The sequence below is a fragment of the Oreochromis aureus genome, linkage group 7 (genome assembly GCF_013358895.1).
Source record: "Oreochromis aureus strain Israel breed Guangdong linkage group 7, ZZ_aureus, whole genome shotgun sequence".
In the NCBI taxonomy this organism is placed as follows: domain Eukaryota; kingdom Metazoa; phylum Chordata; class Actinopteri; order Cichliformes; family Cichlidae; genus Oreochromis; species Oreochromis aureus.
Window position 1 is genome coordinate 50,083,621 of NC_052948.1, and position 17,449 is coordinate 50,101,069.

General features: G+C 38.0%; 1 protein-coding gene across 1 annotated transcript; it reads right to left on the minus strand.

Moving 5' to 3' along the window:
* Positions 1 to 136: 136 nt before the first annotated feature.
* Positions 137 to 13,404, minus strand: prkaa1 (protein kinase, AMP-activated, alpha 1 catalytic subunit). Its single transcript, XM_031754495.2, has 9 exons — positions 13,161 to 13,404; positions 11,166 to 11,307; positions 9,454 to 9,547; positions 9,013 to 9,157; positions 6,928 to 7,015; positions 6,554 to 6,778; positions 5,862 to 6,375; positions 5,542 to 5,668; positions 137 to 2,825 (listed from the first exon to the last, which is right to left on the minus strand). Exons 1-9 carry the CDS (start codon positions 13,255 to 13,257, stop codon positions 2,542 to 2,544), a joined length of 1,716 nt encoding a protein of 571 aa, XP_031610355.1. The 5' UTR covers positions 13,258 to 13,404; the 3' UTR covers positions 137 to 2,541.
* Between the last annotated feature and the right edge of the window lie 4,045 nt (positions 13,405 to 17,449).

The window sequence follows — 17,449 nt, forward strand, 5'->3', positions numbered from 1 at the left end:
ACAAGTCCAATGCTGTTGATTTAAACAGAAAAGCTTAATATGGTAGTGGTAGATTTAATATTCTATATATATTCTTCACAGTATGTTTCAGGTAAAAAGAAAACAAAACAAAAAAAAAAGCAACGTCAAACATAAATGTGCATTTTAGCAGTTTATTATGCAGTTGTGTATATAAATGATTCAATACTGTCCATTCAGATTTACACTGGTCAGTCTGGTTGGGTCCCCTTACACACCAAACAAAATCAGAACAATTATTCTTTGAAGCGGATGAAACAGATGCTGAACTCAACAGACCACTAGGACAATACTCCATCAGAGGCAAAAATAAAAATAAAAATAAAATTTTTTTTTTTTTTTTTGTTTTTTTTTGCACACATTCTTTCAAAACGTATCAAGCAAGCCATGAAAAGTAGTTTATAACCAGAAGTTGCAACTCTCCCAAAAAAAAAAAACCATAGTGTGTATGCCTTTACCATGATCCATATATTTTGTCTTTGAGACATGAAGGTCAAATGTGAATATGAACAACAGATACAAGTTGGTCACAATTATCGTCACTCCTGAATTATCTCTGAAAAGTAAAATGCTCATACAACAGATATTTCAGATTGCTGACATTTGCTAATAAACATGTCAGATTATAAGATTCTGACTTTACAGTAAGGGCATACAAATACTTTAATTTAAATAAGAAAACCCCCCAAATTATCTTAAAAGTTTCCTTTAACTTGATCCTGTTGACATCGTTTTAAAGATGGCAGTAGTTACTGATGTCTATAAAGCAGATGACAATCAGATCTTTTAGATTTTTGCAGTTAGAATTTTTTCCCTTTTTGGTAATGTAAAACACCTAGAAAAATGAATAAATCAACCATAAAGATAGTGTAATTAGATTACTTTAATCCTCAAAACCGCAAAAACAGCACCAAGAATTCTGACCGGCACAATTTCCAACTTTTACTGACATAAAACTGATAAACAGTACTGATAATGATAAGGCAGCCAAACAGACATAACTTAAAACTTTAAGACCATGGAGAGGCAATGGATAATGAGATACATCATACTTATAATCAAAGACATATCTAACTCTACTTTGTGAGCTTGCAAGTCACCAGAAGTGCGATTTACCTCCCCGATCTATGTCATTCAAAGCTCATAAGTCTGTTTCAGGTTTAAAAACATAAAACCTTTAACAAGGTCAAACTTCAAGGGAATGTATGGGAAATTAAAACATGTCCAAAAATGACATTGTGGATGTATTCGCTTGCCAACAGACATTGTCCACGCGCTGCATGTAATTGCTACTACTCACTGAGCCCCGAGGCCTATTCATGTGTGATTACAAAACAAATGTAGGCAAAAGGCATTTCACTTAGTAATCATACTGAAATCCTATTCATTAATCTAAAACAAAAACCAAAAACAATAAAGAAATAAGAGAAAATAAGTAAAAATCAACTTGTCATTCTAATGCGACATGGAAAGTTATAGTTCTAGATTTTGACTGTCGTGGCAAAAAGCTGTCTAAAGTTAAATACAAAGACAATCGTGTATCAGAATAACTGTGATTGAATGAAATAAAATTCATAATGATTACAAGCCAGACTGTAAAAAAAATATATATATACCATCCAGCAATAGATCTTAATGCAAGAAAGAAAAAAAAAAAAAATCAATTTCCTTTACAACCAACACTCCACCTACTTAATGCACTGATAAATATGTTTATGTCTTTATATATAAAAATGTGGGGGACAGACAAATTCAAAAACAAATTTTTACAACAGGACAAAACCATGAAATTTAGTCTGACAATTTCTTAAAAAAATAAAAAAATAAAAAAAAAATAACCCAACATAAATTTGATGAACTCATTCTTTAGTCCCTGACGCAAGACAGAAATACAGGAGTCACTGAACTTCTTCAGACTCCAATGAATGTGATGGGTATGCCCACCCTAGTTATATATAACGCTTCAGAACATGTGCACCAATTCTCAGATCCCTACTGAAAAGAACCAAAAAAAAACAAAAAAAAAAAAACAACAACAGCAGCAGGAAATAAAAGAAACTTGTGCAAAAGTGCTTCCTGCATCACGTGACTGCCACCCAAACCCCCAACCTCCATGTGTGGCTTCCTATTGTGCAGGTAAGAATGTGATTTTGCTCTCTGTACTGAAAAGCAGTGCTCACCTGACTACAGTACAGAAAATTCAGTGTAATCACTTGCGCATATATGTGTAGTTGGGATGTAGACGCTTGCTATTAAGTTGTTCAGGAAATTGTAAAACCCTCGTTCCTAAATGTTCTGTCCTAGCTAATTAATCAGCTAGTCATTTGTCTTTCCCCCAGTAACCCTTTGCATCCCCAGTCAGCTCAGTATACATCCCTTCAGCTTAGGGAACACCAACCTGCATCAGTGCCATGGAACAATCACTTCATCCTCAGCTGGGATGAACTGAGCCACGATTCGGTTGCATGCTTATTGCTATAAAGACACTCAGAGGGAGAAAAAGGCTAGCGATTGTTTTGTGAGCTATCGTGCAAGTAGTTTAATAAGATTTGCACACATCTCAAAGAACTCGATGGTGTGGCTTCCTGGTCGAGGGACAGTTGCATTGTCCCCGCCTCCTGTGGAATCGATGGATGAGGTCAACGATGACGTCAAAGAGCCTTCTCCAGTCTTGGTGGGGTGCACAGTACTAGGTGTACTTGGAAGCTCTGCTCCATCTACATCGTTCTTAATAGCGGTCCGGTAGTTGCCCACAGAGCCAGAGCGCAGAGGGGTAGCACTTCCAGATTTTGTCTCCAACATATCATCTGAACAATAAGACAAACTGATTTTCAAACACAAGAAGTTCAATGGGTATCGCCAGGGTATCAACAAGTCTTGGAAAATACCCAATTCCTGCCACAGAAACACTGCTGTAAACAGTGAAATTAATCACTAGTTTATACTTAGTCAATTGTTTAGGCTAGGTATAAAGTGTAAGATTTTTGTAGTCAAAATTAAAGATTCTTTTCTTCCCATTAACCTAATAAACTGTAATATAGATACTGCACTGCGGACACCCAGATCATCCCGACACCCCGAGTTTGAACAATTTTGGGTTCAGTTCATGAAATATGCACAAGCCAAAGCAGTGTTTACCATTTCCTCTTAAAGCGGCTGTGGCTACACAGTCCATGGCTCTAACACTCACTTATATCTCTGTTCACTAACTTCTTCTTAGCCACCATTTACTGAGATAAAAAGCCTTTGGTTCATGAGGGGTTGACCAGTAAACAAATTTTAATATAAGCTATTCGGCTTTCTAAAATGAACATTTTCTAAATGTAGCTATATTTGCCGGTGCATGACCTGCCTCCTATGAATGTGGTTATGCATTGTGTTAATACCAGTTTTAATGCTGGACACAGACTGCATACAACTGTATTTTAATTTTCTTGATCAAAATACCGCTGACCGTGATAATTTTATGAGATTACTGCAGTCCCAATTTCCACCTTGCTTGGTCAAATTATTATAATCTGGGGCCTTAGACACACACTTGCAGCGACAGGTGTCAAACAGTCAAGGTCTTGAGCCGGCCCTCATTTCTTTATAATTTGCCAGGAAAAATAGCTGGAGCTATTTGTTAATCTCTTGAGCTCAGTCCCTTTTCTGTGATTGAATGAGTCACAGGTTAGTGTTAAATGGCTTAACAAGCAAAATGTTAAGACAGAGGGATTGGACTTCAAATTAGTGAAAAAGTAGCCAATGTCCAAAGAAAAACCCTGAGAAATCCTGGAGAACTATTGCTCAAGACCACTTACAAAAAATGCTCTTGCTGCTTGGAAGCAAAATATAAAGAAATGAGGTAAGTGCTGTATACATAGCAGCACAGGACTTTATATGATGGTAATCCACATTCACACATCCCTTTCCTTCCCATGCAGTGTCAGAGGATGCATCCAACTTTCCTGATCTGGTGCCCGATTTGTGCCCAATTTGGTAGTGCCTGAACTGCTGCTGCTACAGCAGTCAGCAGTCCTATTATGAACTTGGGCTAACAGCATTAGCACCCAGGTTCCCTACAGGAGGCAGGACTGTTGCACTGATACAGCTGCTGATGGCTTATACTTTTTGCAACTTCTCTCATAGTCCTCCATGTTGTCCACCAGACGGATATTTAACAATGCCCAAGCTTGCTCGATCTAACCATTTATTATGGATTTAATATAACTGCAGTCTCTCAAACTTAGCTCCCAGATAATTTTGTTAAGACCTGCAACAAATATTACTGCAAACAGGTAAATGATTAATTTAAGATATGCTGCTACACTATCAAGCAAAGACCTTAAAACCTAAATTAACCTAAACTATAAATTCATGCGATTAATTATGTGTAGTTATAGACATATATTAACAATCAGCATAATATTTTCTATATTTCTGAGTCATCAGGTATAAGTTCAGATAAACATAAGCTTAATGACTGACTTTGCTGTAGCCCAAAGCCAAAGCTTAACATACTTTAAATGGAAAGCCTGTGATGTATCAGAAGCCCACAACAGCACTTGAATCTCATGTTTTCCTTTGAGGTAATGCTAAACACCTACACAGACTTCCCAAACAATCATCCATGAGTTAATAATTTATAAATTCCACACTGAGGCAGCATACTAGAGGACAAAATCCAGATAAACACCGAAGATACAGAGAACTGAATTTAGGGCTTACCTGAAGATCTAGGTTAACTGGTCAAATGTTACAAAACTGAGTGTAAGTTGTCTGAGACTAGTTTTAAAAATTAAATATAATACAATGCAATGCAAGCAAAGGGCAATCAAAACTTGATCCATCTGTAAATTACAACACATGCTGTACTGCTGCCATTGAGCTTCATGAGTCAAATCATTTCCAAACACTGACACGTTATGACTGCCCTTTAACACAATTTCCTCATTTTGCACAGTACTGTGTTGAATCCCCACCTGTCCTTGTTTGCATTTGTTTTTGTATGCTGGTGTGTCTGCCATCATAATTGAAACCGAGCAGTTCATGGAACTAATAAATCTCAAACAACAGTTACTTTTATTGAAACACAGGAAGATAAGGGGAATTCAGAATTGACCTTGAGTTTATGCACGTATCACCAGAGCTAATAAAATGAGAGGCAAAGGCATCTACACTGGCAGAATATTAGCTTCTGCACAACATGTAATTACATTCTATTACATCTTGTTTCCCTGTGGTATAATCCATGTGCTAATCAATAAACAGATATTGACATCTGCATCATATGTAGTTACATTTCTGGGAATGTGCAGGTCAGGCTATGACACAGATTTAATGGAGCACTTTGAATCATAACAAATAACGGCCTCATGTATGATCTTTCATGTTGTTTTATTCTCTAATATTTAAACCATACACAGGTTAGCTATGTAACCTTATCAGTGTATCCTGCCGGGTGCTTATGCAAATGAGTGGTGACCTAAATGCAGACTGTTTCCTCACCTACTGCTACAGACTAGTGAAGATGAAACTTACCGTCTATGCTACGGAAGTCAAGGAGGTAGGTTCTGCTGTCCACTGTGTACAGTTGAAGGCTCATCTTGGCAAGCATCCCAGTAACAGGATTCTTCCTTCTCACACGCAGATAATATGGATTCACAACCTAGAAAATTATTGAAAGGAAATAACATGTGTCTCTGTGATGCTTTAAAAGTACACCTGGAGCTTATTAAACTTTTAATGCAATCCAACTTCAATAACTAGCCTGTGAGATTATTTTTTTACTCATTTTTTTTTTTTTTTAATCATAATATATTAAGCATTTCCTCTTATATCGTGTCCCCCTTCTTCCTTACCTTCCACTCATAATCCAGCTGTTTCATTGCACGGCACACCTCCGTCATGATATCATTTGGTCTACTTTGACTGCGTATACCCAGGTGCCACTTGGCTCTCCTAACACCCTGGTGCTTGGACTTCTGAGGGTTCAGTTCATCCAGTGTGTGACGGATACTCCTGGGAGGAGTCTCCGCCACGAGAAAAGGTACACGCTCAGGGTGAGGCTTGACTATCGCTGCACCTGATGAAGTCAGGTGTTGGTCATCTAGAAAAGAGTCAGGAGGGCTAGATGCCAAGTAGAAATCCTTGGCTTCGCTCATGATGCGACGATTGTCAATGATGAGATGGTAGGCGACAGCCAATGGATCCTGATGGTTGCGACTGTATATACAGGCAAGGACCTCCTCCTCTGTGCACTCAAACTTCTCACAAACCTCCTTCAGGGCCTCGTCGTCGATCATGTTGTTGCTGTAGGAGGGGTCCTCAGGGAACAAGTACTTCGGCAGATCTTTTTTGAACCACTCGTCCTCTCTGTGGCGAAGAATCATTTTGGTAGTTAAAAGATCATGAATGCAAACAGCACCAACAGAACTAATTTTCTATGCAGACAGCCCCTTGTCATCCTGAAATAATTAGATCTACAATCTAGACCCCCGCCCCCTCCCAGACTATAGGATTTTAGACTTTGTAAATACTCCGCCAGGCTTACCGGATCTCTTTGATTGTGGCTCTTTTCATCGGGTCCACCTGCAACATGTGTTTCAGTAAGCTTATTACTGCAGGGTTCAGATACTGTGGGGTGAAGAAGATCCCATCACAGATCTTCTTAAAAAGTGTTGGCACATGATCATCATCAAAGGGAAGTGTTCCACACAACAAGGCGTAGAGAATCACCCCACTACTCCAAATATCCACCTCTGGTCCAGCATATAACCTGAGGAGGCGTAAAAAGAAAGAATCACAAAAACCATTTTTAACTAGGCTGTGTTTTCGAGTTGTGTTTCTGTCTCACTTTGAAAAGTAAAGTATCATTAGAAGAAAAGAAAAAACAAAAGCAAAACAGAATTTAAAATAAGCCATTACCTTCCTGAGATGACCTCAGGAGCAGCATAGTTTGGAGAACCACAGCTTGTTCTAAGGAACTCTCCATCTGACATCATGTTTGACAAACCTGCAAAACGTTTTAAATATTATATAATATACACATTTTTCAAAACGCAACAACTTCAATTATTTACCTCACATAAACATTTAACTGTTTTTAATGCAGTTTCAAACCATTCTAGTTTGGTTTTAGCTTAAAGTGCTTTATTAACTATATAACTAACATGAAAAATACTAAAGCAGTACTGTTTCATTTTCTGTCGGCCCCCCCCAAAAAAGTTGATTTATAATTAGCTGTACTATTTATTTAAGATTCTCCACTTACTGCAGTTCATCCTCTCAGCAAGGAGACAATGTTTTTTTCACTGGTAGCAATGGTAAACATGAGTCATGAATTAACAGAGGAGAGTGACAAAAATAATTTACTAAAGATTCAAAATAATTTTGAATAAATGCTGGTTAAATAACAACCAATGCACACTAGAATAGCCTACTATTATGAAAGTCTTGAATGTAGTTCTGTATATGTGCTTAGCCAAATTAAGGAAAGTATTAAGGTTTCTCTGAAAGATATTTTATGTTTCTGGCACACTACTGCCAGAAATGATTGATCACTGAAATGATAAACTGTTATCAGAATTTTTTTTTGTTTACAAGTGTTTTCATGCTCACACTAAACAACCCTGAAATCTACTCATGGATTATAAAACTATGTGGTAAAAGCTCACACTAAAAGCCCATCAAAATACCAAAAGTAGTCAAACTTGGAGGGCAATTTTTTGAAATTCTGTTTCAAATCTGGAGGTCTTGTAAAAATCTTTTGCGAAAGTAACTTATAATCAAGTTGTGAAATACTTGTTAATATATGATTGATTTGTCTGCCTTCCAAGTTAACGACTCTACAGAAACGGCACTTTTAACGGTGGTAAATGATCTGTTACTTGTGTTGGACTCTGACTCAACCTCTGTTCTCTTGCTATTAGACCTTAGCGCTGTGGTTGAAACAGTGGACCACAAAATACTTAAGAACAGGCTTATGAAACACTTTGCCATCTCAGGTGTGTCAACGGTTGAGACCATACTTTCCAGAAAGATCTCAATGCATGCTTTAAATTATTTTCTGAGCCATGCACTATTAAGTATGGAGTCTACAAGGGTCAGTCCCTGGCCCACTTCTATTTTCAATAATATGTAGCACCAGTGGGTTAACTCAGCTAAAACTGAGATGTCAGTGACTGGAATGGCAAGAATGAGTCATAAGTATGACCAGTTTTCTTTGTGTCTTGATGACTGTGTGATCCACTCAGAGGATTTGGTAAGCATCTTGGTGTTTTTTGATCAGACCCTTTGACACTCATTAACAATGTGAGAAAAATTGCTAAAATCAGACATATGATGGCACTCAGGGACACCAAGGTTCTAGTTCATGTCTTTGTGACATCTTGCATCATAGCATTGCTTTACTGTCAGGTATGCCCAAGAAAATCTTTAGAGGTCTACAGTTGGTTCATATTGCAGCACCATGGATTTTCACTAGTTTATCTAATTATGATATTACTCCAGTGCTCAGCTCTCTTGAGTGGCTTCCTGTTCAGACAAGAGTAGATTTTAAAGTACTGCTGCTGTCTTATAAAACATTAACTAGCAGAGCACCAAGCTACTCGAGTGATTTTGTGAGACCATAGGTACCTATAGGGCCCCTACACTCTCAGGGTCTTCTGAAGGTCCCAAAGGTTAAGAAAACAACATATTTTTATATCATGCCCTAACATTATGGAAAAGCCTTCTGTCTGACATTAGACTGTCAAGTTCAACTGAGGTTTTACCCACCTGTTTTCTATTGTATGTAGTTCTTGGGGTATTATTGTCTTTTTGTTTATTTATGCTTCAGTTATGGATTATGGCGTTTTAATTGTTTGTTGCTATGTTCACTTTTAGCTTTGTTTATTCTTTGCTTTGGAAAGGACTTTCTATGAAAGTGCTCTACAAATAAATATTATTATTACTATTACTACTGTGTGTATAATTAACAAATTAAAAACAGTGATTCCAAGAACTACTTACCAAAGTCTGCAATCTTAGCATTCATTTGCGCATCAAGCAGCACATTTTCTGGCTTAAGGTCTCGATGTACCACCATGTGTCTGTGGCAGTAGTCTACTGCTGAAATGATCTGCTGGAACAGTCGTCGACTCTCCTTTTCATCCAACTGTCAAAGCAGAAATTATTCATTAGGTGTGATCTTCCCTTCCTCAGTCAGAACATCACTGATGACTAAGCAGCACCTCATGTTGTGTTTTGAATATCTTTTTCAGCCTTCACAGTTCACAAAGTTCAAAGATTACTTTATCTCCACTGTAGTCTGATGATGACAAGTATATGATACTTATCTGTGTTATCTTTATCTCACTAATGATAAACTATACAACATCTGTGCAATGTGAAATGATGGAAAGGGTTAAAGAAGTTTGGAAATCAATATACAAGTTTCCAGTCCTAAAGTACCTTTCCATTTTTGCAGATGTAGTCAAAGAGCTCTCCCCCTGAGACATACTCCATCACCATGAAGATATCTGTAGGGGTGCTGATAACCTGATACCTACAGTCAAAACACAAATCATGTGGGTTATTAGGAGTTGGAAGGTATTATACAAGAAAACATTTAGACATGTCTGTTGCCATTTAATAATTATTACAAAGAATAATTGGAATATGTGCTTAGTTTTGGACAGTTGACTCGAATAGACAGCTGACTCTTATTTGTAGCTTTAATGTTACTTTGCCAGTGGTCTATTTTAGCCCATTTACAATGATTTTTAACAAAGTAATTTAATCAACCATCAGCTCAGTTCAACCCACAGGAGATTGTTAACACGTCTAATTTTTGGTTTCCTGTAACGAAGAAAAACAATTCCTCACAAACAGAAAGAAACTTAGTTGCCATGGAAGAAGATTGGTGTCCTCAGTGTTGAAAAAAGTGTATGACAGCAGCACTTTGTGCAAATGTTGAATATTATAATGTCATACAAAAACAAATCGAAAACAATTGAGCATTTTTATGTTTCTGCTGCCAGACAGGCAACGGACTGAGCTATGAGTTAGACTCCACTGCATACTTGCAGTCCATTAGTGGCATTCATCATACCTACATCTATTTGCACTAAAATGCTGTGCAGCTCTCTTTGCACATAAGCCACATCTGTTGCTGTTTTACATAACCATTATCAAGCTGTAGAATCAAACCAGGAGAAATTATTGATAGCAAGTCCCAGAAACCACATTGTATGCAGCCTCTACAGCTCAGATTTCACAGGTTTTAAATACAGACAACCAAAAAAAAATGCATTGACAACGTGACAGTGTGAAGATATTTTAAGAAAACATCCAGCGCTTTTCTAAGCGTGCCCTACCATGGTGGATAAAACACAAAGGCAGTAATGTCTGCCATGCAGTCTGTAGCTCAGCAGATGTTAGAGATGTTCACTAACTGTGAATCTGATGTGTTGCAACTGCAGAAAACATCCCATCAATAAAAATGAAGCAGTATTATGTTATATTACTCGAGTTGTTATTATCCCCGCTAGACAGACAATGTTATGTACTTTGCCCCAGTGGTCTGTGTACCCTGGCAAAGATGGAATCACTCTCTCATGCGTAGACACACACAGACATAGCTTACATTTTTGTGCATGCTTAACATGGAACGGGTATTTCAGGCAATTATACACACCCCCGGTCAGTTTAATGACCCTGTAACTGTGGCCTTGAGTCTGTGAACATTCCCTTACCAAACAGGAAATCCCCTGACAACTGTCAGATAGCAAGTTTAGCTTAGAGCACCAGAACATTATGGGACAGTCAGCTCAGACTATGATGTTAAAAAATTACTCATTTGAAATGACACACTTATCTGCTCTAGCCTGACAGATGTTGACTGTAATACCAGCAGAGCAAGCTACACAGCTAGCCACAACAAAGACAAAGCCAGTGCACTTTTGTACATTAAAATGAAAGACCAACTGAGGGAATAACTAAACAGTCAATACTGCACAACAGGGAGAGGTCAGAAGAGAGAGTGGACTGAGTCAGACAGATACTGTCCTAGATGGATGTATTCTAAAACAACACTATAAAAGCCTGAAATAGCTCAGTGGGTGGCATTAATGTAGTGGCAAGGGGATTATGGAGCAGTGAGCAGAGTGTAATCTAGGACTTACAGTTTAATTATGTGAGGGTGCCTGAAAAGCTTGAGGTTCTGGATCTCCCGGCGAATCTTTCCCACCACGTCCAAACTGCGGATCTTCTGTCTGTTCAAGATCTTCACTGCCACTTGATGCTTGGTCAGCTCATGTTGGCCCACTGAAGGAAAAAAAGAGAGTGGATGGAGCAATTCTATTACAACCAAGGCCATATAAAATAGGGAAGGATGACGTATTATGCAAAACAAGTCATCTTCACGCAACTTAAGGAAAGGTGTAATTTGTTGTTTACACTATTAGGATAAAGGTTACCGGACATGCTACGAATCTTAGAGGTGAAACCTATTTTGGAAACAGAAGGCAGCATGGTGGATGAAGGACAGCAGCAATAGGACCAATATCGTGAAGTCAGTGTGAGGAATGGCAGATCTAAATCACCACTTCCTATCACAATTTTAACAATATAAAAAATAAAAGCATTCAAATTAAAGAAAAAAAATGGAAGGATGGAAAAAAAAGTATTTTGTATTCAGTCAACCATATTCAATCACTCAGGCATATCACAGCATAGCTTTGTCATTTGGTATTATGGAAAGACTGTAAAACAGCTCTCTTGTTTTTGTTTTTTGCTGAAACTGGCTGCCTACTGAGTGTGATAAATCTAATGCTGAAACGAAAGTCCTTGAAGCAAATCTTGCCATGCACAATGTTGAAACACCTTCCAGCACCTATTGGGCACATACTTACGAAACATCAGTCAAAGCTAACCAAAGCCTTACTTCATCTGCTGTTTCAGCATTTCAGCATTCTCTCAAATATTTAAATTCAAGAGTCTTTGAACGCCACATCTCTACTTTATAAAGTCTCTAGCTGAAAGTGACTTAATGTGGGTGACCTAATGTAAATACATTAAGTCACCCACAAAAAAAAAAGAAAGAAATCCTAGCACATGCTAAATGATCTGTAAAGGTGAGTGGGGATACACAGTCAATACATGAGCAAATAGGTCAAATACAGAGTCCTCATAACTGAAAGCGGTAAGAAGCCGCACCAGAAACAAAAAGATAACATCTGAATGGACGGTGGGAAGACAGCGCATTTGCCCATGGGAGTTAGCAAACAGCTGGTTTTGATTTACCAGCTGTGTCGGTAGTAATCAAGACCATAATCACACAGCACCAACTCCAGCTCTTTTCCCTCAACATCAACAAATAGCTGAGAGCTGGGAGATGACTCATTGGGAATTAACCGATCACACAGCTTGTGGTGGTTCCACTCCATTTCGATATATATTGTGGTTTCAGTGTTTCTACTGAACAGAACAGCCTGTAAGGTAAACAAAACAAGCAACGCGCAGACACGATTACTTTTCAGAAGAAAAACAGGTTTTTTTAGTCTATTGCGTGTTGATAGTTGTATATTGACTTAAGCTTCTAAGCGTTCAGCCCTCTGCACTGACAAAGTGGGCGTAGATTCAGCAGAGTTTGTCCAACTCTCTCCATCTAAACTTCAGAATTAACATTGAATGCTTGAAACAGGCGACAAATACGACTCATGGGAAAAGAAGTTGTGAATAAATGTAGTGCAGAGTTGGGTTTAAAGGCAAGAGAGAGGAAACCGTACTTTACCGATTAAAATGTACTCTTGCTAGCGGCAACATCAATGAAGAGGGCTGACTTCCCGGTGTATGTCTCAACAAGCGCTTCGCTCGCTAGCACGCAACGCAACGCAACCGACGCTAAATGGCAAACTATGTGACCAGCTACAGGCCAATTTCATAAAACTTCCAGTGTCTTGTTTATCTTAGAAACGACAACGACACGCTCTAAAACCTGCGTTTTGTCACACACAAAAAAAGTTCTGATAATAGCGCGACAACAAGTGTGTTGCCTCCCCAGCACTGCGACAAGTTAGCTTTCCTACTATGCTAGCTTAGCAGCTAAGCTAAAAGCTCCCTCTCCCACCGTCTCGCAGCTGGCAGGATGCACAAACGCCTGAGACAGTTACACATACCTTTAACCTTCCCAAACGTCCCCACTCCGAGAGTGTCTCCAAGAATGTAATGTCCAATTTTCACTCTTCCTTCATGCTTCGCTTTTTCCGTCGCCATCTTCCCGCAATGGCCTTGCTGCGGGGTTAGCTAGCTGCGGTAGAGATGGACCGGACTCCGCTATGTGTTTCTCCACTCTAGCGGCTCCGCTCAACACTGAGGGTGGGAGGCGTCCCGGCTCCTGTGCGATTCGTCAAAATCGTCAACGACGTAACATGTTGCATTTAAATGCTCTCAATAAACTCCGAAATTGTTAATCTGGGTGAAGTTCATGTTGTAAACTTGTTTTGGCCGGAAAATCTATCGTATAGGCTAAATCAGGGTCAGGAAGTGAAAGGAGAGAAAATGTGCGTTAGACATATATGAGATAGATAAATTATGATGTGCCCAATCAAATACTATGGAAACTCTGGATAAAGTCAGCAGTTTTCTGCCAATATAAAAAAGGATTTTTGGCTGCTCCCTTATTGGGGCCCTATTTTTTATCTGTCTAAATACAACATAAAAAGATTTTAAGAACTGACAAAATACCATCAGGATTATATAAAGGGAGTTACATAGTTCATACAGCATGAAATACATTAATACAGTGAACTATGTTTCATAAGAATCCATTCTCATAATCGTCTCAAATATATTTCCAATGCATTGTTAACTTCATAAAAAGTATATAAACAAAAGCTGCACTCCAGTCCAAACTATCCAAATTACATTAAATGCCGCTTCAGCAAGGGCAAATTAGACAGGCTTATTGTATGCGCAGATTTCTGTTGCCTGGTGACAAAATCAGGTTTTGTAGGTTTATACTTAAGGCACAGTGTACAAGTGAAGGAGCATTTTAATGTAGATAGTGCACAGCACTGTTTGGAAGCAGAAAGCTCAATGTGGCGAATGAATCAGCAAACTCTGCTGAAATATGACTCCTGGTCCATAATTTATGCTGAAAATCACGTTGAAATGAGTCATAGCCTGAAGATCAGTAAATATGGCTCGATTGTGTTGGAGTAAGTATATAATGCACCATTCTTTCCCCTATACTATTCAGTTCTGCAACATGGCAAATCCAGTTCATAGTTGTGGTTTTAGGCTCTTGTTTATGAGGTGGATATATATTTTTCCATCATCCCACCCTTCTGTATTTGTTGCACTTATTGTTAACTGTTAAAAATATTGAAAAGTTTCAAAGGTAAATATGGTAGGTTACAAGAAGAAAGGACACTCAACTGTCTAGAAACAGAAAGATGTGCACAATATTCATGGGAACCAGATTTCACAGCAATTGTAATTATTAATTTTATGGAGTAAAAAGTCTTTGAAATACTTGTTAAAATATGGTACATTTAATATGCAAACGTATCCAGCAAGAGAGAAAAAAAGACAGTTTGACCTTGCTGTGTAGTCTGTCTACAAAACTCCGTGAACTTTGTAAAGAACCACTCCTACTGTATGTCAAGACCTGAAGCATGAAAAATCCTTACAGACATGCAGGGAATATCAATGAACTAGTCAGGAGGAGAAAAACTCCTCACTGACACTAATGCATGACCACACAGATTATGGTTCTAAGGAGTGTCAAGGCTCATGTTTAAAGCATGGAACAATGAACCTCAAAGATCTTAAAAATCTTTCACTGCCTTTTTTTAATTATTATTTTTCTTAAGTACAGACTGAAAAATACAGGTTTTGTTCAGTCAGTGATTATTTCAAAAAAAGAAAGGCATGGTGAACAGTTACCATGACTCCCTTGAGAATTCTGGTAGGAATTAACAGTGAGTACCAAAAGTCCTGTCAGTGACACTTAGTGTATTTTTGCAAGTGTGAATGTTGTACTTTGTATGCAGTCTGAGTCTCATTACGTAGGGATCTGGTTCACTACAGTACACACAACAGGTATTTGATTGAGCTTCTTAGCACACAGAGAACTCAGTATACATCCCAGAAGTACTGCACTCAAGATAATATTTATACCCAAAATGATGATTTAAAGTAATTTGATTACATGTAAAAAAAAAAAAATTCATGTAATTTTGTTACATAATTACAAAGTAAAACATTATATTAAAAGGATTATATTATATCTTTTTGATTGGTTCTTGCCATAATATGAATTTTAACAGTTGTCAAATAGGGCTATGAACCAACACAACACAACTGATGGTCCCAACCCCATTAAGAAGGCAAGAAATCCCACAAATGAACCCTGACAAGGCACACCTGTGAAGTGAAATCCAGTTCAGGTGACTGCATCATGAAGCTCATTGAGAGAAGGCTAAGGGTTTGCAGTTCTGAAAACAAGTAATAATATGATAAATATGATATATTATTACTTGAAGCTCACCAAAAGTACAGAAGTATTTAATCATGACAGCTATATACTACTGGTTGTCGGACACAAACAGCACTGTATCTGAGGGGCACTAAGAAGGGTAAACTGGCCATGTTTGTTTTGTTTTTTTTAACCGTACAAATCTTTGCATGTGTGTGTCATCATATGAAAGTATGTTCCTGAAGACACCAACTGCAGGAACAGTATTGTATTGTTAGTACAATATTGTATTATAATATTGTTGTCAGTATTGTATAAGTATTGCTTCATATCTTATTGTAGTATTTTTGTTTGTTTGCATCCACTAAGCAAGTCATGGGTTACAGTTAGAGCCTGGCTCATATAACATTTTTAAGACATCACTATTTGAGAATTAAAAAAAATCCAATATCCTGATATATCAGTCCATATTTGTTTTTCTTTCTGGCACATACATAAATAGCCCAAATATTTGTTATGTCTAGGGATTTCTTTACTTCTTTAATCTAGGCCCCACTCTGTTCTGATCAGCTGGTTGTATTTGTAACGATCCAAAGGTGAGTTGTCAACAGAGAAGTTGCAGAGTGCCCTCTGCTGGACATAAAGTGTAAAACACCAACATCCATAACATGGTTGAAGACTGTTTCTTCTTCACTTTTTAATATTTCATTATAAGTCATTATAAATGCTAGATGATAATAGATAATATCGACTGAAAATATCAGTCTGATGATAAATCGTTGGGGCTCTAGTCACAGTTCACACCATAGCAAACTTAAATGTCATCCAGATGATTGTGGCAGCTTAATGAAAAAGACATATATACAATAAACACATTTAGTTGTGTAGTTAGTTATGTCATATGGCTTACGTGTCCACGTGACAATTAAAGGGATCAACCAGAGACGGCAAGGAACCGCAGATGCTAAATGCAAAAAAAAAAAAAAAAAAAAAAAAAGTTGTTATTGAATTAATAACAATACTTGAACAACATGTCAGATTTATAATGTGGTTCCAGCGGGAAAAGTACTAAGAAAGCAGAGCAGCTAACCAAGTTTCCCAAAAGCTGAATGTTTCTATTTTCATAAGTGTATTTCTATGAATGTTTAATTAGTGACAGTCTATTGGTTCATTACAGCCTTTATGTGACTTTGCTTTTATACCACCAGTTATCCCCTTTTTATTTTTCACGTTTCACTTTTACATTTCGTTTTTACCAATAAAGGAGAGAAACCATGCCGTAACTTCGACTGTCCAATAGATGGCGATGTCTGTGCAGGATCTGGTAAGGAGACAGATGACGAATACGCTGCTATATGCTGCCCTGCAGTCCCCTAAATCTCATAAACGCACGGCTAAGGCAGAATGAATTATGGCGTGCAACAAAAAGTGGCAAAAAATAGTTTTGTTGTTGAAGACCGAATATGGGCCTGCGGATCGGTGTCTTTAAAGAGAAACCAAGCAGTGCCAGCAAATTCATCTTCCTCCACTATGCTACCATAAGCTCCTGACAGTTTATTACATGCAACAGTGGTTATCATTTTAATTACAGACAGGCTTATTATAATCCTACTGGGCCCGCCTGTTTGCATGCTTGTTAAAGTATTGCTCATTATCCTCTACTCTGTTCCGCACGCAGGAAGCTCTCCCACCTAACAAGGAAAGTGAATGGGCCTCGCATTTCATACAGAGAGCACAACACATTCAGACCAGTTTAAGGGACTGTTAATGCTCACATTATTTTACCTGTTCGTGAAAACAAGCAACACAAAAAGCTTGTGAGGAAAAACAAGTAGCCTAATGCACCGAGACAATGACCCAACATAGTGTGTACGCCCAGATTCTCTCACAGTAACACACTTAACTTTGTGTGTGTGTGTGTGTGTGTCCATGCAATATGGACATGGATACCTCCAAATTAGACAATATATCACCTTTTTCTGCATT

What these genes read in the sequence shown, in the direction of transcription:
- prkaa1 (XM_031754495.2), bottom strand. Translation starts at nt 13,257, where the DNA reads ATGGCGACGGAAAAAGCGAAGCATGAAGGAAGAGTGAAAATTGGACAT. An exon ending in GACGTTTGGGAAGGTTAAAG is followed by an intron (nt 11,308 to 13,160) that starts GTATGTGTAACT and finishes TTTTTCCTTCAG; the next exon opens with TGGGCCAACATGAGCTGACC. An exon ending in TGACTTCCGTAGCATAGACG is followed by an intron (nt 2,826 to 5,541) that starts GTAAGTTTCATC and finishes CTTATTGTTCAG; the next exon opens with ATGATATGTTGGAGACAAAA.